This window comes from Leopardus geoffroyi, chromosome C1 (assembly GCF_018350155.1).
Source record: "Leopardus geoffroyi isolate Oge1 chromosome C1, O.geoffroyi_Oge1_pat1.0, whole genome shotgun sequence".
NCBI lineage: Eukaryota > Metazoa > Chordata > Mammalia > Carnivora > Felidae > Leopardus > Leopardus geoffroyi.
Genome location: NC_059328.1, coordinates 105,143,300 through 105,163,828, shown reverse-complemented (window position 1 = coordinate 105,163,828; position 20,529 = coordinate 105,143,300). Strand labels below are relative to the sequence as shown.

Sequence of the window (20,529 nt, the reverse complement as noted above, 5' to 3'; positions counted from 1 at the left end):
TCCCGCATTCAAGCCCGCTTCGGATCCTCTGTCTCCCTCTCTCTGCCTCTCCCCCTCCTCTCAAATATAAAATAAATATTAAAAAAAGTAAACAGGATTATAATGGCCACCTTTGGAAAAATATCTTAATTTTGATCACAGGAATTGGATTTGAGATTCATCTTCACAATTTACTAAGCACAGGACCTTGGGTATATACCCTTGCTTAGTTATCCACTGTAACAAATCACCTCAAAACTGAATAGTTTAAAAGAACAACCATGCTTTATTTACTCAAGATTCAGGGGGAATAAGTCGCTCATTCCTGAGGGAAACTAATCGCTTCTCGGCCTTTTGGCTAAGATCAAGTGTAGTATCTGAAGGAAAATCTGGATGGTACATCACAGTGGTCACCACAGTTCTAACAGGATCTGTGGGTTTTGGTAAATAGACTCAGCTCTCTTATAACCTGCCACCGAGGAAGTTGAGGAATAAATACTCCAACCTCACAGTCCTCCAGACTTCCGATCTTCTGCCAGTGCCCTCTCCCATGTACCAAACTCAGGAAGTCACAGGACTCTGTGGGTTTTGAGTTACAGAGCAGGGTGGAGAAGGGTGAAGAGTGGATCTAGAGGGGCAACAGAAGATATTCGGCAGCAGAAGGTGAGTTTAGTTTTTGAACATTAAAGGCATGTTGAGCTAAATAATATCCTGATGTGTCCATCTTATTGGTGGATTAGAGGAGTGGTCCCAACCACCCTCTCATTCATTCAATTCCTTGCTCCTTTGCTTTCCTCCACCTTCTGATAACTTAACCTCATTTTTCATTCTGCCATTTAAAATAAACTCTGCTGTATTACTTCAGCTTAAAACGTGTCCTAGTTCATCAGTTTGGCTCTTCTCCTGACCCTATTTTATTTTTTCATCCTTCATTTAGCTCCATATACCCATCTACTAGCCTGGTAATGTTCTTCATCCAACCTCTTCCTGACACCTTTCCTTCTGTGCACCAATCCTCTGGAGATTCTTTCTTCGCCCAATTTCTTATCCTGGCTTCTTGATTAAGACTAGAAAGAGGTGAGGTAAGGCACATGAGAGATGACAGGTGGATGGGAATTATGGGATGGTGGGGGGGAAGGGAAGGCTCACTTTGGTGGATCCCTGTCTATGCTTACTACAGTGTATTTTCTGAAGCTATTATCCAATGGCAAAACGAATTCATGGCCTTTCCCCACATTGATTATTTCCAACATACTCTCCCATTCTGTGTTCTGATATAAAAGTCCTACCATTTAACCTCAATAATCATCTCTTCTTTGAAACGCTTTGGCTTCCATATATCGCCTGCCCTCAAATTCAACCTCATTTTTTTTTTAATGTTTATTTTTGAGAGAGAGAGACAAAGCGCAAGTGGGGGAAGAGCAGAGAGAGAGGGTGACACAGAATCCAAAGCAGGCTCCAGACTCTGAGCTGTCAGCACAGAGCCCGACAGGGGGCTCAAACCCACAGACCATGAGATCATGACCTGAGTGGAAGTCGGAGGCTCAACTGACTAAGCCACCCAGGTGCCCCTCAACTCATTCTTTTCTGCCTGTTCCTTAGTTTCTTTGATTATTTTGGTAGACAGTCCCTCTCTCCTTCCCCTCAATCATATTTTGCTCCCCTTTGCCGGATAGCCTTCCTCTTAAATATATTTTCTGTGGGCATCTTATTATTTTTTTCTCATAGTCTCAACTATTATTCATATGTGTATGGCTCCTAGATCTGAATCGCCTTCCCTGAACTCTTTGGGATGCCATTCCAGAGTTCCAAACCCTACTGTGGCTGGTGGGATGAGACCAACCATAGGTCTTCTACTCAAGCTGGTACTAAAATGTACTTTCAGGTTTCTTTTTAGCCCTTTTGTTCCACCACTCCTGCCCCCCACCCCCACTCCTTTTAAAACTCTTCCTTTAACTGTTCCTCAATCCATTTGGTTGTTTTCATATCATCCTGGCTTCCTTTAGCCTGTGTGAAAACAAAACAAGCTTAACTAACGCTGAATTGACTGCCCCACACCCCAAGTCATTTATACCAAAAGCTCTCCCTTTCCCTGTTTTCGTCTTCACAAAATTTCCTTTTCAAGATTTCAAAGGAAACACTGATTGAGAAGATAATCACTATTTTCTTTCCCCTTAAAGTACTTAACATGCAAAATACTAAATATTTACATTTAAAATGTAAGCCTAATTGAGGAGCGGTGTGTCTCTGCGTGGGAGAAGCAGAGGTGGTGGCAAAGTGGCGAGGAGTCTGTTTGAAACCCTTAAAGGTCTCTAACCCGAGAAACTGAAAAAATAGCCAACAAGCACTCCGCTGAGAGGAATTGGGACTAATTCATCCACTTTCTTCTCCAAATCATCTGGAATTTCTTTGGGTGTTTATCCTGAGAACGGTGTAAGGGAATAAGGACAACATTTAAGCAAGAACTGAGAAAAGTTAGACTGCTCAAGACAAAATTAAACAAACAAACAAACAAACAAACAAACAAACAAACAAAACTCATCCCGCTGGTTTATACTCGCATTCAGACTTTTAAAGGCACATTTTACCTACAGATATCCATTGAAACCAACCGAGGGGAAATTAGAAAGGAGAGGCATTGGGGTACCATTTCTATGCGAATCGACGTCTGATTTTCATTAGTCCAGCACTGTTTTTCCTTCAAGGACTTAGTGTTTATTACAGCAACAATTACCCCAGTAACAATTCCTTCAGGGTAGTTTTGTTTAAAGGTGCCTAACTTACATACTTCACCCAACTTCTTTCAAAATCGTTCAGTCCTTCAGGGTGGAAGTTAAAATACTATCTTTATCCCGGCTCTGGTTCTGCACCAGAAGACTGTCCCCAGTAGGGCAGTACCATGAAGGCACGCTTTTTAGATCATGTGCACGTTGCGGCGCACCTTGGCTGCAAGGTGCTTTAAAAAGGCCAAGAGCTCGTGCGTGCTGTGTACCAAATTATCAGTCCTGCAACCTGGGCACGTAAGATGCTTTCTCCCTCCCTTTCACACTAAAAACAAAAAACCCCAAACAAATCCAGCGGGCATCAAAACCGTCCGAAAGCCTAGGGAAAGCGCGCCAACCACACAAAGAAAAGGAGGGGGGCTACAGGGATTCAAAATCATTTCCCCAGGACGAACACCCTCCTGGACCTATCGGAGTTAACTGCGCGCTTGGTCGTAGCCAATAGACGCAGTACTTCTGGTTCAGGTCCACCCTGAAGACTGACGGACATTTGTGCAGTCCAATGAAACAGTGCGATGCTGAAGACTTGACCAATACATTCGGGAGGTGGGTGGAGTGTAGGCCAGGGGGTTGGCGGTGCCGTGTCATGGAGGCTCAGTCTCAGAGCAGCCATTGAAGGGGAAGGAACTGCGGGTGTGTGTGTGTGTGTGTGTGTATGTGTGTGTGTATGTGTGTGTGCGCGCGTGTGTGTGTGTGCGTGTGAGTGCGCGCGAGTGTGTGGACAAGGAGGTGGGGGCAGTCGAGTTAGAGTCCCAACTCCTTGGACTCCATTTGCTATTCTCTTCTTTCTTCCCCACACCTATCTGGTGGTGGTGGGCGTTTATATTTGCTTTTCTTTTCATTCATTTACAAATCTTTTAAAATTAAGGGTTGGGGGTAGTGGGAAAGGCAGGAAAGGGTGAGGGAAGGGAGTAGCCGCAGAAGAGCAGGAGGAGGACATGGAGATGAAGAAGAGGATTAACCTGGAGTTAAGGAACAGAGCCCCGGAGGAGGTGAGATGACTCAGCCCCCTCCCCTTCCCCACCGGACCTGTATTGGGAAGATCGGCTTTGTAGGGATCCGGGTGGGTGTCTGAGGAGGGGTATTGAGTTAACCCCGTAACCCTGAGGTTACGGTTTGGGGGAAATATTTAATTTTAAGTGTTAAATAATTAAAATCTTCTACTTAAAAATGGCGAAGGTTTAAGTTTCTAGGGGCGTTTTTGTGTGTACCCGGGGGCTTAGCCTCCTTCAGCCCTCTTCGAGTCGGGAGTCCTGTCCTGGTGGGGGCAGGAAGCGGAGTGTTGGGGGCCGCTCCGCCGCCTCGTTCCCTCCTCCTCCTTCTCCTGGGGGCCGGTGGCGTGGGGGCGACCCACCGGTCCCACTTGCCCCTGCTGCAGCCATCGTCGCCTGAGAAGTTAGTCCAACTTTTCTGCAACGCTGCCAACTCTTTTTTTCTTTTTTTCGGGGGATGCCCGCGGCCTCGAGGCCCTTGGGTGTCTGACGTCGCGCCGGGCGCGGGCTGGGGTCCCTGGCGGAGTCCGCGTACCGTCTGCCGCCGGCTGCGCCCACTCCCCCGGGAAGCGGCGCGCGCCGCCCGCCGCCCGCCGCCGGGCGGAATCTGGGTCAGCGGTCGGTTCCGCGGCCGCGGGTAAGTTTTGGGAGTCGTCGCCGAGACCGGAGGTGGGGAGGGGACGCGAGGCGTAATCCCCTCGGTCTCCCCGCGGTGTAATGCTACTCGGCGTGTCGTGTCGTAGTGGCCGTCACTCCGAATTTGATCCCGGGAGAAGGTTTCACAGAACTCAACAAATGGGCCGTAGTAGTTTTGTGCGTTAAAGCTGGGCTCGGCGAAACTAAATGATGCGCTCTTGCTGCCGTCGCCTCAGTTAAAGAGACGGGGTTGGGAGGGGCCACGTGAGGCGGGTCGCGGCCAACTTTTCGGGGGTCGGGCGGGAGGCGTTTCCGCCTCCTGTTTGAAGGCGCTTCCTCGGCTGCACCCAGCCCTCTCCGCCCGGGGCGGAGGTGCCGGACACGCGGGCGGGGAGGCGACCCCCTTTCCCTCGAGGAGTCCCCGCCCCGTCTGGGGTTCCGTGGGTCGGAGCTGCGGGTCGCGAGAGCGGGGCCCGTGGTCCGTGAGGAACCTCTCACTCCAGAACGCCGAGGAAAGCGTCGAGTCTTGTTAATTGCGGCCCTCTGAAATAAACACGAGAGGTGGAACATGAGGATACAGTTGTTTTCTGCAGGGGTGGGTGGGGGTGGTGCCTGCGCACACCAGCACAGGGGAGGAGTGGGCTCTGTTCGGTGGGCTGTGGTGGCGTGCAGAATGGGAACCCAAGGTCTTAGTGTGTGTGTGTGTGTGTGTGTGTGTGTATGTGTTTTAAGTCCTTTTTTCTCTGAAATTGGCAAAGGGCGGGGAGGAGGAAACAGTCGCTGCTATCACCCCAGAGAGAGATGGGAGTTTTCTAGGGCCTACTCTTTGGGGGCTTCAGGAAAAAAAAAAGCTACCTTACAGAAGCATGTCTTAGTTTGGAAAAGTGAATGTATGTCTTAGTTTGGAAAAGTGAATTTGCTCCTCCATACCCCCCTTTCATTTACCTACCCTGTCCGTAGTAATTTCCTTGCTAGTTTTGGGGAGTGCCGGATGTTGCTTTTTTGCAGTCTCTCCTTCCTCCCCTGTGGTGTAATAACGGTCTCTTGTATTTGTATAGCTATTTACTGTTTACAAAACCTGTTTGTGTTTGTTTTTTACCTTTCTCCTTGGAGGGACTTGTAAGGTGGATTGTATTGTTCTAGAACCCAAATTAGCAAATGGAGTCCCCTCGGGGGCAGTGAAGTTACTTAAGTGGAAGAACTGGCTTTCTGACACCAAATCTTGTGGCTCTCTCTCCTCCCGCTCAGCTGGACCAGGAGTCAGAAGATTTAGAGTAAGGCACGGCTCTGTCATACAAACTGCTGTGTGACCTTAGCCAAGTCATTCTTACCCTTTGGGCCTTGGCTTCCTTACCTCTAAACAGATCATATACCTTCTCTGGTCTCTAAAATAATTGTCAAAGTCATACTCAACTAGAGAACGTGGCATCATTCCTCCTTGCTAATTTTTAGCCCTCAAAATACCTCAAACATATTTTTGCATTGGGAATAGACTGCCAGAGTCTCCTGTCTCCCCCTTAAGATTAAGTCCTTCCAGGTCCACACAGCGGCAAGTTTTGTTCTACAACTGTGACCTAATAGAGGATGCAGCCCCTCCCCCTCCCCCACTGTGGGAGAAACAAAAATGCTAGGAGGGTGTTACAGAGAAATAACATTTTGTCAAGGATGTATCGTTCTGGGTGACATTGTTAGGCCCTTCTAAAAGCCAGCTTTCTCAGCATGAGCTTTCTAACATTTCTTCACGAAGGCTAATAAGGTATTTGGGAGTTATGGTGGCATTTATCAACCAAAGATCAAGGAATTTAAACTGGAAACATGAATAAAATAGTCTCCTTTCTTCTCCCTTATGCTTTAGGGCAGCTCCCTGGAATCCTTTACCAGTAGCTCAGGCATCACCTCACTGTAAAGTATATGCTCTCATGTTGAGAGTCCTTCTCATCAGGGGCAGAAGCAAGTTTCACATGGGACCTTTTTCAAAGTTTTTTTCCCCTGCATCAGTGATTTCAACAGGCATTGAACTAATTGGTCTAAGTTTAAATTTAAAAGGTTAACTTAGAATGATGACTTTAGATTGTATTTCAGGTTTTGGTGGGGGAGGAGAGAATGAAAAGGATCTGGATAAGGGGATTGATGTCTGTATTCTTTTTTTAAAGTTTATTTATTTTGTGAGAGAGAAAGCAGGAGTGGGGGAGAGGCAGTGAGAGAAGAAGAGAGAGAATCCCAAGCAGGCTCTGAGCTGTCAGCACAGAGCCCAAGGTGGGGCTCAAACCCACAAACCACGAGATCATGACCTGAGCCAAAGTCTGATGCTTAACTGACTGAGCCACCCAGGCGCCCCAGGACCGATGGTTTTATCTTCATGTTTCCAGTGTGTCAAGACTCAGATCTTTTGCTAAACAGATTGCAAAGTAAAGACTCATTCATTTTCTGTCTTACAGGTGACAGAATTAGTCCTTGATAATTGCCTATGTGTCAATGGGGAAATTGAGGGCCTGAATGATACTTTTAAAAAACTAGAGTTTCTGAGTATGGCTAATGTGGAACTAAGTTCACTGGCCCGGCTGCCCAGCTTAAATAAACTTCGAAAGGTAAGTTGGCATTAAGCTTGAAATCATCATAATTTTGAGGCCCAGGTTTTGGCCAAGTGAAACAACCATTCTGCCTTCTAATTAGAAGTTTCCAAACTTCTACAGATAAGAAAAAGGGTTATGTAGGATTTTGGAATCAGCTCTATTAATGCTTTTAGAAATTTACATTTAATAATGAAATTGCTTTATGACATGAATTTGGATTTAATATCTACCAAATATTTTTCTCTGAAACATAAAGATCCAACGACTGGAGCCAAACTAGGGTTATAAGCTTACTCTGTAGGGGTTCTAATATATTATTTGGCATTTGTAGGTGGGAATTTGGAAATTAATAATTTGTGACAGTTTCTTGAAGCTAGAGAGAATGACAATTGTTTTTCTTCTTCACATGGATATATTTTGAAAATCTGATCTGCCCTAAGCCTTCACCATGGTTTGTTTTCTCTCCATGTTGAATATTTAGTTGGAACTCAGTGACAATATAATTTCGGGAGGCTTGGAAGTCCTGGCAGAGAAATGTCCAAATCTTACCTACCTCAATCTGAGTGGAAACAAAATCAAAGATCTCAGTACAGTAGAAGCTCTGGTAAGTGGAAAGTCTCTGGACTTTCTCTTTTTTGGTTGATTTTCTGAGATTTGCTTCTGTTTTACTGATTTATATTTCATTATTGATTTATATTTCACTCTTTGAAACTTCTGAATTTCTTACATGTTTTGATCTAGATGGTTACTGCTTTTACTTCTTTTAAAGATTTTTTTAAATGTTTATTCATTTTTGAGAGAGAGAGAGAGGGAGACCAAGCACAAGCGGGGGGAGGGACAGAGAACGAGGGAGACACAGACTCTGAAGCAGGCTCCAGGTTCTGAGTTGTCAGCACAGAGCCCTGTGTGGGGCCTGAACCCACAAACCTTGAGATCATGACCTGAGCTGAAGTTGGATGCTTAACTGACTGAGCCACTCAGGGGCCCCTGCTGCTCTGATTTAAAGAAAAGCTTGGGAGGAGGTAAAAATTGTTGACAATAAGCTTGACTAGATTTAAGCTAACCACAATGTTGTTATTGTCTATTTATGCACATATTTTGTCAACAGAATCTATTAAGTGGCTACCATTATAAGGCACTAATCAGGTGCTGCAGTTACAGTGGTGAACAGAATAAAGCCCCTTCCCTCGTGATACTTGCATCCTGGGGCCTCATTAAGAGAATTGATACAATAACCCTTCGTTATAAAATGCGAAAGATCCAAAAATCATTCTGATTTCAAATATGTGTTTTCTGGTTCATGAATTACAAAGAAGTAATATAGTATTTAAAATCTTGAAATGTAAGCTTTAACTTTTTACTTTTCCAGCAAAATCTTAAAAATTTGAAAAGCCTTGACTTGTTTAATTGTGAGATCACAAACCTGGAGGATTACAGAGAAAGTATTTTTGAACTGCTGCAGCAAATCACTTACCTAGATGGATTTGACCAGGATGATAACGAGGCACCGGACTCAGAAGAAGAGGACGATGAGGGTAATCATTCTTAATGCCTATAAATACAGCCTCCAGTCTAGCCGTGCAATTTAGATTGGGCCTGGATATTTAGGTGTTGGGGGGAAAAAAAAGAGATTAGTAAGAAGAAAAATTTAAAAACCCAAAGCCCTAATCCTGTGTTTCTTCTTTAAGATTTCTGGTAGCTTGGGGAATTTAATGATTATTGTAGTACCAAGCTCCGTGAAAATTTTATATCTGTAAAAACTGTGTAACCACCACCTAGTAAAAGTGGTAACTTTTAAAATAGTACCTTTTTTTTTTTTTTTTTTTAAAAGGAACCATTCCTTGCGTGTTATCCATAATAGCCAAGAAATGGAAACAATCCAAATGGCCTATCAACTGATGGATAAACAAAATGTGATATGTCCATACAATGAAATATTATTCTGTCATAAGAATGAATGAGGCACTGATAAATGCTGTACCTTTGAGAACATTCTATGAAGTGAAAAAAGCCAGACACAAAAGGCCGCATTTTGTATGACTTCATTTGTATGGCATGTCCAGAATAGGCATATTCATAGAAGGTGGAGTAGTGGTCACCAGGGCTGGGGGAGAGGAGATTGGGGAGTGACTGTAAATGTGTATGGGTTTTTTTGAGGGGGGTGATGAAAATGTTCTAAAATTAGATACTGAATATACATGTTTGGATAAATGGGTGACTAACAGATGATGGAATGGATCTTGTTAGTTATGGGATACTGTTTATTATTCTTGGTTGAAAAGTTTTTTTTTTTTTAAGTTTATTTATTTTGAGAGAGTGCATCAGAGAGCGCAAGTGGGGGAGGGGCAGAGAGAATCCTGAGCAGGCTTTGTACTGTCAGCTGCAGAGCACAGCCCGGGGCTCCCCCTCTCATGAACCTTGAGATCATGACCTGCTCAAGTAAAAGACCCCATAAAAGTTTTTTACTGTAACGGGGTGCCTGGGTGGCTCAGTTGGTTAAGCATCTGACTTTGACTCAGGTCATGATCTTGAGGTTCCTGGGTTTGAGTTCCACATCAGGCTCTCTGCTGTCAGCAGGGAGCTTGCTTGGGATCCTTTGTCCCCCACCTCCACACCTCTCCCCCACTTGCACTCCCTCTCTCTCAAAAATAAATATTTAAAAAAAAAGTTTTTTACTCTAAAAAGAAATTTGAAGGATAAACAATGTTAGAAAATGATGGAATGGAATCATAGATAAAAGGGCTTTGAAGTGTCCACAAAATAAAATAAAGTTTAGTGCATGTAACATTTCATTTTTTATTTATTAAAGAATTTTTTTTTAATGTTTACTTATTTTTGAGAGAGAGAAACAGAGTGAGAGTGGGGAAGGGATAGAGAGACAAGGAGACACAGCATCCGAAGGAGGCTCCAAAGCTCTGAGCTGTCAGCACAGAGCCCAACGTGGGGCTCCAACTCACAAACTGCGAGATCATGACCTGAGCTGAAGTGGGACGCTTAATGGACTGAGCCCCCCAGGCGCCCCTAGTGCATGCAACGTTTTGATGACAATCTATTTGTTGGAAACAGTTCAGTATTTAGAAGCCATGTTTCTCAAATAGTAAAGGAGGATGTTACAAAAGGGAAGTCTTAAAAAAAAGAAAATCACCCTGGGATACTTTCCACCCACCCGTTGGCTTAAGAGTTTGAGGTGATTGGGACAAGGGAAAATAGGATCGACATACTAGCAAGAAACATTTTTCCCAGCCATTTGTTCATCTTTCAAAATATTTTTAAAGACGGAGATGAAGATGACGAAGATGAAGAGGAAGATGAAGCTGGTCCACCAGAAGGCTATGAGGAGGAGGAGGAGGACGAGGAGGAGGAGGAAGAGGAGGAGGAGGAGGAGGAGGCAGGCTCAGAACTGGGAGAGGGAGAAGAGGAAGTGGGCCTCTCCTACTTAATGAAAGAAGAAATCCAGGTGAATAGGCACTTTTTACCTGCACTGAAAGCCATTTAGGCCTAAGGTCAAGTCCTAAAGTAGGAAGTTGAGTGGAAAGCTGAAAGCTGTTCCTGACTTGTGGGTCTGCATGTATCTGTCTGCCTGCCCTTTTTCCCACTGTCCGTCAGCTCACAGTGTATCCAGATAATCGCAAACCCCCATTAATTTTACCACCCAGCTATCGTTCAAAACCGCTCAGCCCTCAGTGGTGTGGGACGGCGGAGAACATTTTACAAAAGTTTCTGAGCCTCAGCTTCTGCATTTATAAAACGGAGATTATACCAACCTCTTAGGATTATTTTAAGGAACTGACAGGATAATACACTTAAAGTGTCTAGTCCCCGGCACATCGTAGGCACTCAAGAAGACTTTCCTTTCCCCTAATTATGTCTTGCTAATGGTTTTGTAGTAGCTTTCCAAATGGTCTCTGAATACAGTGTCACCACAAAGGTGTATCATCCACAGTATGTGCTTGGCTACTCTGAATGCAAATGAGATCATGTCACCAGGCTGCATGAATCACTTTGTTTCCCTGTTGCCACCAAGACATACAAGGCCCATCATTATTAGCCCCTGCTTCCTCCTCTAGCCTCTTCTCCCTCAGTACCAAATTAAATTGTCACACCGAGCTATTTCTTGCCTTTCTGACTGTAGCTACATTGTGTATTCTATCTGTAGTGACTTTCTACCCATGCTCTCTGGTGAACTTTATTTTCTGTTCTTACTGAGGTAAACCTAAGTATAGTAAAGCTTGTAAAGTACACTGGTTTTATGTACAAGTCCATGACCAAGCCACTTATGTATATATACTCCTGTGACTACTATGCAAATCATGCATTGCAGACTCTTTAAAAACTGTTTTGGAGTTGCTTCATTATTGAAGCTTTCTGTAAGTTTTCATAGATAACTACTCCTTCCTGTGTTACCTTTGAACCTTGATTAGGCTTTATTGCCTGTAGACACTTTTGTAAAAACTTGTTTATTTGGCCACTTTCTACTCGAGGGTGAGCTCCTTGAGGGAAGGGCCACTTATCTTTGTATCTCAGCATCTAGTGCGTTGACAGGAACATAGTAAGCTCACAGAAAACATCAGTTGACTTGAACAAATGATCTTCAGCCCCTGGGAATTATTATTTTCTCCTAATGTTGTTAAATTATTGTTTTATGTTAATAATTCAAAGTTTTTTATTATTAAAAATAATATCTCTTGATTTGGACTAGGAATTGTTAGCATTATTTGTTTTCCTAATGACCTTTACATTGGTTAGATAGGTAATATCACTGATGATAATTTTTCTCTGATATAATTTTATTATTTATTTATTTATTTATTTATTTATAAGGAGGGGGAGGAGTGTAGAGAGGGAGAGAGAGAATCTCAAGTAGACTCTGTACTACCCACTCAGAGTCTGTCCTGGGGCTTGATTTCATGAACCATGAGATCACAACCTGAGCCAAAATCAAAAGTCAGATGCGTAACTGATTGAGCCATCCAGGCACCCCTAGTATTAAGTAGTTTAAAACTTTAAAAAGTTTTTTTTTAATGTTTATTTACTTATTTATTTATTTATTCATTTTTTCCCCAAAATTTTTTAACGTTTATTTATTTTTGAGAGAGGGGAGGGGGGGCGGAGGTGCAGAGAGAGGGAGACACAGAATGCGAAGCAGGCTCTAGTCTGTGAGCTGTCAGCACAGAGCCTGATGTGGGGCTTAAACTCCCGAACTGGGAGATCATGACCTGAGCCAAAGTCAGATGCTTAACCAACTTGGGCCACCCAGTCACCCCATAATGTTTGTTTATTTTTGAGATGGAGACAGAGGCAAGCAGAGGAGGGGAAGAGAGAGGGAGACACAGATTCTGAAGCATATTCTAGGATTCACGCTGTCAGCACAGAGCCTGATGAGGGGCTTGAATTCACAAACTGCGAGATCATGACCTGAGCTGAAGTCGGATGCTCAACTGACTGAGCCATCCAGGTACCTGCCCCTAAAAATGACTTTCAACTGGGGCGCCTTGGCAGCTCAGTGTGTTAAGCGTCTGAGTCTAGGTTTTGGCTCAAGTCATAATCTTGTGGTTCGTGAGTTTAAGCCCTCTGTTGGGCTCTGGTGGCGTGGAGCCACATACTGTCTCCCAAAAGAAATAAACATTAAAATGATTTTCAACTGACTGCTGATGTTTGTGTTTATCATTCCACTGAATATTGGGAAATGTTAAAAGTGACACAGTCCAGTATAGAGCAAAAATCTCTGAGGTAATTCCCACGATGTTAAGTCAGTGTAGTACCTGCATGGTTTGAGTAATATTTTTATTTCATCTGCTCTTTAGAGGTAAGGAATTAATATGGATAAAGAGGGTCTTGATGTATCTGTAGGACATTTTGTTAAAAATGGGGATGGGGGCTGTAGAAGAATTGGGAATTGTGGTGCCCCTGTACTGTCATAGTACAATGAGGAAACATGTTATTTCCCATTAATTGGGAAAAGATCATGGTTTCTACTGAATAAGTCACTGATGAAAGCTGAGTTTTTATTGAGGGGTATCATCTAATAGATGACATTAAAAACTAAAGGCTTAGATGATAGCTATACTTGTGGTGAGTGTAACATAAGATATAGACTTGCTGAATCACCATATTGTACACCTGAAACTAATGTAACATGGTGTGTCAAGTCTACTTCAATTTAAAAAAAGGCTTAGAGATGCCTGGGTGGCTCAGTTGGTTAAGCGTCTGACTCTTGATTTTGGCTCAGGTCATGATCTCACAAGGTTAGTGAGATTGAGCCCCACACTGGGTTCTGTGCTGACAGTGCAGAACCTGCTTGGGATTCTCTCTCTCTCCTCTCTCTGCCCCTCCCCTGCTCCCTCTCTCTCTCTCTCAATAAACATTAAAAAAATAATAAAAAATAAAAAAGGCTTAAAAACATGAATCAACTTTTTAAAGTTTTATTTATTTATTTTTGAGGGAGAGAGAGAAAGAAAGAGAATCCCAAGCAGGCTCTGCACTGACAGCACGGAGCCTGATGTGGGGTTCGAACTCCCAAACTGTGAGATCATGACCTGAGCCAAAATCAAGAATCAGATACTTGGCACATCTGGGTGGCTCAGTTGGTTTAGCACCCAGCTTCAGCTCAGGTCATGATCTCACAGTTGGTGGGTTCCAGCCCCTGCTGGGCTCTGTGCTGACAGCTCAGAGCCTGGAGCCTGCTTGGGATTCTATGTCTCCCTCGCTCTCTGCCCCTCCCCCACTCACACTCTGTCTCTGAAAAATAAATAAAATGTTAATTAAAAAAAAAAAAAGGTCAGATATTTAACTGACTGAGCCACTCCATGAATCAATTAGTTGAACCATATTTTGTTTAAAGCAAAATCCAGAGAAGTAATTAGCTTTTGAGACTTGGGCTTTTCTAAATTAAGGAATAAATGTGATTAGTGTCTCCACTGTTTTTTAAAAAATTGCAAATATTTAAATATCCTCACTTATCATTTGCAGATAGGAGATGTTTAAAATGTGTCCCTTGTTTTTCTTCTTATTTCTTTCCCTTTCCTTCCTCTTCCTGTCCCCTCTCTCCTCTACCCTTCTCTCTTCCTTTCTTTTCCTCTTTAGTTTAAGGCTTTAGGTTCTCCTGATTTTTACTGTGGTTCCTTTTTATACTATTGGCTACCCCATCTATTCCTTCTGCTCCTTGTAGCTTGATGATGTTCTGGTATAGAATGCTTTTCAGTATTTGAATTGATTGTATAAGACTGATTTCTGATATGAGTGTTGTGCAGTTGAGTTTCTCAGGGGATCCTAGCTACGTGCTGGGAAATTAAGTTCTGTTTAGTATTTCTAGACACAAATGGGGCTATGGATACTGTGAAAGGGATGGGTTGTACAAATTTTCCTTCAATACCCAGCAATTCTTGACATTTGCCAATTAAAGTGTTTCTTTTATGTTTATTTTTGAAAGAGATAAAGAGTGAGTGGGAGAGGGGCAGAAAGAGAGGGAGACACAGAATCCAAAGCAGGCTCTGCACTGTTAGCACAGAGCCTGATATGGGGCTCGAGCCCACGAACCATGAAATTATGAACTCAGCTGAAGTCAGACACTTAACCGATGGAGCCACCCACGTGCCCTGCCAATTAAAATATTTTTAAGGAGCAGTAAACTTTTGTGGGGTTGGAGGGGAGACCCTAGATTGGTTTCATTTTTTTCAAACATATAGTAGAACTCAACTATTTGGCAGTAAGTGTAAAAGGCCTCTGAATAGCCAACATAAAGTAACCAAAGACATTTTCTTTGTAGGACAGTGTTTCAGCTGTTATTCTAAACCTATTTTCTCTTTTATATTCAAATCTCTAATAAGCTTATTGATCTATTTTCTGAATCCATAGCAGATTAAAATTGAAGTAGTAACCTACTGTAAAAGAGAAGGCACGAAAACTAGGAAAAGGTACAATTAAAAGTAGAGGTGAGGGTCATTTTTAAAAGGAGAAAACCATCCTACATATATTAATAGGCTCTGAGGGAATAGCATACACTAATGAGTATAATGTTCATGGTCAAAATGATGACTGATTATGCAAGGGAAAGGTTTGTTAGCATAAAATGGTAGTGCACTTTAGAGATTTGTATCCCAATTGGTTAAAGTAAAAAAAAAAAAAAGTTATGATGTTTCAAGGCTATGTTTACATCTTAGCTATCCTGAACAGCTCTTTCACAAGAGTTGTAGATCAAGTTTTGTGACTTTTTTGTGTGATTTTTTTTGCTGTTTTGATGTGTAGATTTTTAGATATAGAAGGAACTTGTAGAATTTCTAGATGAATACTTTCTTTTATTGATTAGGAAACTGAGGTCCAGGGGCACCTAGGTGGCTTAGTCGGTTAAGTGTCCAACTTCGGCTCAGGTCATGAACTCACCGTTTGTGAGTTCGAGTCCCACGTCGGGCTCTGTGCTGACAGCTCAGAGCCTGGAGTCTGCTTCAGATTCTGTGTCTCCTTCTGTCTGCCCCTCCCCGACTCATGCTCTGTCTCTTTGAAAAATAAACATTAAAAAAAAAAAAAAAAGGAAAACTGAGGTCTAGAGAGATTAAATGACATATTTAGTGCATATTACTATGTTGGGGCAAGAATTCAGGTAATTACTTTCTCAGTCTATAAAATAGAAGACCTTTCTTTGAAATAGTCTAAAGGTACTCTGTCCATTATAGTAGCCACTGGACATATTTCGTTATTTAAATTAAAATAAAATGAAAAATTTAGTTCCTTGTTTGTACTGGTCACATTTTATTTTTTTATTTTTATTTATTTCATTTATTTTTTAAGATTTTTTTTATTTTTAAGTAATCTCTACACCCAACATGGGGCTCCAACTCACAACTGCAAGATCAAGAGTTGCACACTTTGGGGCACCTGGGTGGCTCAGTCAGTTAGGCGTCTAACTCTTGATTTCGGCTCAGGTCACGATCTCTCACGGTTTGTGGGTTTGAGTCCCACATTGGGCTCCATGATGACAGTGCAGAGCCTGCTTGGGATTCTCTCTCCCCCTCTCTCTGTTCCTATCCCACTTGCACACACCCGTACACACACAAACACACACACACACTCTCTCTCTCTCTCTCTCTCTCTCCCCCCACCCCCCCCCCGCCCCTCTCCCTCTCTCTCTCTCTCTCTCTCTCTCAATGGATAAATAAACTTAAAAAAAAAAAGTTGCATGTTCTGCTGACTGAGCCAGCCAGGCACCCCTGTACTGGTCACATTTTAAATGCTCAGTAGCCACATGTGGACAGCATAGATACAGAACATTTCCATTGTTGCAGAAAGTTCTTTTGAACAGTGCTGGTCCAAAACATAAATTACTTTCATAAAGAATATAGATTTAGTTGGGTTCCTAGAAAACACCTATGTAAGTTAGACACAGGTTGTCAGAATGTAGAATGACCATAGTTTTTTGCTCTTGTTGGAATGTATTATTACCAAACAGTGAAAAATATGCGTCATGGCTTTTTATTCTCAAATCGAATATTTGATTTTCAAGGATGAAGAAGATGATGATGACTATGTTGAAGAAGGGGAAGAAGAGGAAGAAGATGGTGAGTTACATTAGCCATTAAAGAAATCCTAACATTCAAGTTACAGCTATTCATATACTTTAACAAATGAGTCTATAATTCAAATTGTAATTGATTTTGGTAACATAGAGCACCTTGAGAAGTATGAAACCTTTTTCTTTTAAAATTGATTTAAGGGGCGCCTGGGTGGCGCAGTCGGTTAAGCGTCCGACTTCAGCCAGGTCACGATCTCGCGGTCCGTGAGTTCGAGCCCCGCGTCAGGCTCTGGGCTGATGGCTCAGAGCCTGGAGCCTGTTTCCGATTCTGTGTCTCCCTCTCTCTCTGCCCCTCCCCTGTTCATGCTCTGTCTCTCTCTGTCCCAAAAATAAATAAACGTTGGAAAAAAAAAAATAAAATAAAATTGACTTAAGTAGGGGCGCCTGGGTGGTTCAGTCGGTTAAGCGTCTGACTTTGGCTCAGGTCATGATCTCACGGTCCATGAGTTCGAGCCCCGCGTCGGGCTCTGTGCTGACCGCTCAGAGCCTGGAGCCTGTTTCAGATTCTGTCTCCCTGTCTCTCTGACCCTCCCCCGTTCATGCTCTGTCTCTCTCTGTCTCAAAAATAAATAAACGTTAAAAAAATAAAAAAAATAAAATAAAATAAAATAAAATTGATTTTAATCAATCTCTACACTCAACGTGGGGCAACGTGAAAGTAATCTGTACACTAAACGTGGGGCTCGAACTCATGACCTTGGTTGGGATCAAGAGTCTTATGCTCCTTGTAACAAGCCAGCCAGGCACCCCTAAAACCTTTTTAAAAGAGTAATGTTCTCAGGGCATTCAATAATTTCATTAAAAAACAAACAAAAAACCAGCCTCTAACATTTATTTTTATTAAAAAAAAAATTTTTTTAACGTTTATTTATTTTTGAGAGACAGAGCACGAGCAGGGGAAGAGCAGAGAGGGAGACAGAGAATCCCAAAGCAGGCTCCAGGCTTAGCTGTCAGCACAGAGCCCTATGCGGGGCTAGAACCCACGAACTGTGAGATCATGACCTGAGCCAAAGTCGGACACTTAACCGACTGAGCCACCCAGGCACCACTCTAACATTTATTTTTAAAATGGTATGAAGAGATCATGGAACCTTGAGCCTTAATTTATTACTTTCTTAGGTCTTTCATTTTGAAGAGGGTGAAGCCTTATCTCTCAAGAGAAGAGCAGTGGAATTCTCAAATAATGCTCTCTAGTCCTCTTTACCTAGGTCTTTCAAAATAAATTTAAAAATTCGCTAATAATTCTTGTAATGACAAGCCCCTAGTTTCTTGATCTGTACTTCATGATTTGGCCACAAGGGTGCACAGCAAGCTGTCATTATTTATGGATTTCTGTGTATTAAGCCTTTACAATACACTAAAATTGAAAAATTTTCAGAGAGGAAACTTAAACTTATAATTAAAAAAAAATTTTTTTTAATGTTTATTTATTTTTGAGAGAGAGAGACAGAGCATGAACAGGGGAGAAGCAGAGAGATAGGGAGACGCTGAATCCAAAGCAGGCTCCAGGCCCCAGGCTCTGAGCTATCAACACAGAGCCCATCGCAGGGCTCGAACCCACTAACCATGAGATCATGACCTGAGCTGAAGTCGGATGCTTAACCAACTGAGCCACCCAGGTGCCCCAAACCTGTAATTTTTTTTATGCCATTAAGTTTTCACTAAGATAGATTCAAAACTTTGTAATTTAACAGGTACTCATTTGTTAAAATTGAGTACTTTACAATTTTTCTTTCACTCTTCCTTCAGAAGAAGAAGGTCTTCGAGGGGAAAAAAGGAAACGAGATGCTGAAGACGATGGAGATGAAGAAGACGACTAGATCATTCTAAGACCAGATTCCCTAAAGTTCCTGGGTGTGCAATAGAGTGATCACATCTTCTTTGTTTCTTCATGTACCATAGTGAACCCTACGGAAAATAACCTGTAACTTTTTATAGGAAAAGTGTGGTTTTACTATTTTTGCCTTATCATTCCAAATAAGATTTACTAGTCTGTTAATGATCATACTGTATGTAGAGAAAACATTTTCATTGACCCCGTTGTGAAATTCCCTAGCAATTTATTTAGAATCTTCATTTTTCTCATTCAAGCTCATTGTATTAGTTATTTTTAGCCCATAATTAAAACATGATCACTTTTACACAGGCGTAGTTTGGTGCATTTCATTCATAAGGTTTTAAAGTTATTTATAGTTAATGGAAATCACGATCAGCTGGAATATGAAATGAAGTCTCTTGAATGAGAAGTTGGTTATTTTTTTAGAGGTGACCCAGAGATCTTTAGTTTGAAGGCAATGACTTTTTTTTTTTTTTTTGGCTAAGGGTATTTGGATGCTTTTTTGTCACTTGAGTAGCTTGGAAAGTAGGAGCAGAATAGTAAAGGTTCTACTCAACAATATAGTTCATAGCTTTTGTGGAGGCTTCTGAAAACTTTTAAAGTCAGGTGACTAATACGATTTTCTTTTTGAAGTTCAGAGAGATGTGTTCAGAGACATGCAGGTGAGCCCTTTCTTTTTCAGGCTGAAGATTACAACATACTAGTAGGTTGGTTATTTTGTTTTTAAATGTGCATTCTTTATTTTCCTCCCAGCAATTCCTTTATAATCACTTTCATTTCTCTTTTCACTCCTCTCCCTCTATCTCAAAAAAAAGTTGGGAAACTCATGTGATACCCAGGAAAACTTTTAGTCTTTTATACCTCAACCACCTTTTCAGACTGTCTCAGTTTTAAACAAGCTAAGTGAAAGAAATTGAGTATTTTCTGAGATACGAATATTATTACCAGTACATTTGTATGCAACAGATTCTGCTTACTGTAAATCATTTTTGATTGACAAGATGTACAGACCGTATTATTAGGATGCAGAAAGAAAAGTAGAGGAGGCTTTCAGAAGCAGAATTAATATTCCTCAAAAGTCAGAACTATTGCCTGTTGATAATTAATGAGACATTCAAGTCAAATTTTCAAGTTAGCTTCCCAAAAGATTTAGATACCACACTGCAAAGTATTTCTAATTTTTCTGAGTAGAACCTTTCATTATTCTTATAGTTTTAAGGTATTACCAGATATAGCTTTTAATTGGAATATACTGGGCAGTTGGAAACATATTTGAAACTAAATCAGTATTCAAGATTAAGATTTATTTTCAAGTGGATGTCCATTAAAAATATTTCAGGACAAATGTGTGTTTCTATATATGGCTACTAAATATAATAACAATAGAAAAGTACATCCCCTTTTTGTTGTGGAGGCTCCACGGTCAAGGCAATTGCTTTTGAAATTCTTGGCTATCTAAATGTTTTTCTGCTTTGTTTTGGATATCTGTAAGTTTTTGTAAAGTTAGCATTCAGCAAATTAATTGAAGTTACTGGGACACATTTAAATTACTGAGTAAAGAACTTCTTTTTTAGCTTCAAATGTATGACTTTGGGTTTTAGAGTAAAAACTAAGAAGTTATTTGTGGGTAAACTAAAAACGTTGCACAAGTGACTGAAATAAAACTCTTGGAATAAGTTTTGAGGGGGGGATTGGAATCTCCAAAAGGCTAACATTTTACTCCTTTTTAACATTTGAAATGCCCTGTTGTAGTCCCTAAGAATTCTCATCACAGAGTATATGCCAGACTATAAAATACTTATTTTTAAAATGAAATCTATATACTGACTTTATCAATCGTCTTATTGTGCAATCAAAATTAGAGTTCTTTGGTTTGAAAACAACATTTAGAGCCTCCAAATGACTTTTTTAAGACTTATTTAGCTTTGTGGGTGGTATTTTCATGCAAATAAGTAAGGGTGGGTTTTATATTTTGTAGAAGTTTTTGGTCCTATTTTAATGCTCTTTGTATGGCAGTATGTATATAGTGTGTTAAATTCCTCAAAACTGTCCTTAAAAAACTTTGAAGTTAATACTTTTGTGCAACTGTGTTTTAAATAAAGCCATGACAGTGTTAAAAACAAAAAAATGCAGCACTCCGATTATTTTGTTTCTGTTCCCTGTT

General features: G+C 41.5%; 1 protein-coding gene and 1 non-coding gene across 4 annotated transcripts; both read left to right on the top strand.

Moving 5' to 3' along the window:
- The first annotated feature begins 317 nt into the window (after nucleotides 1–317).
- Nucleotides 318–504, top strand: LOC123600061. Its single transcript, XR_006713460.1, has one exon. It is a non-coding gene; the product is annotated as a U2 spliceosomal RNA (small nuclear RNA).
- Nucleotides 505–3,308: 2,804 nt separating this feature from the next.
- ANP32E (acidic nuclear phosphoprotein 32 family member E) lies at nucleotides 3,309–20,493 on the top strand. Of its 3 annotated transcripts, XM_045479010.1 has the most exons (7): nucleotides 3,315–3,754; nucleotides 6,829–6,978; nucleotides 7,445–7,567; nucleotides 8,333–8,498; nucleotides 10,239–10,420; nucleotides 16,460–16,514; nucleotides 18,278–20,493. In XM_045479010.1, the coding sequence occupies exons 1-7, from the start codon at nucleotides 3,701–3,703 to the stop codon at nucleotides 18,346–18,348; spliced, it is 801 nt and encodes a 266-aa protein (XP_045334966.1). In that variant the 5' UTR covers nucleotides 3,315–3,700; the 3' UTR covers nucleotides 18,349–20,493. The 3 variants fall into 3 exon arrangements, 2 of the variants coding, with proteins under 2 accessions (XP_045334967.1, XP_045334966.1); XR_006712733.1 differs by lacking the exon at nucleotides 10,239–10,420; XM_045479011.1 differs by lacking the exons at nucleotides 8,333–8,498; nucleotides 16,460–16,514; nucleotides 18,278–20,493 and having other exon boundaries at nucleotides 3,309–3,754; nucleotides 10,239–10,403.
- The last annotated feature ends 36 nt before the right edge of the window (nucleotides 20,494–20,529 follow it).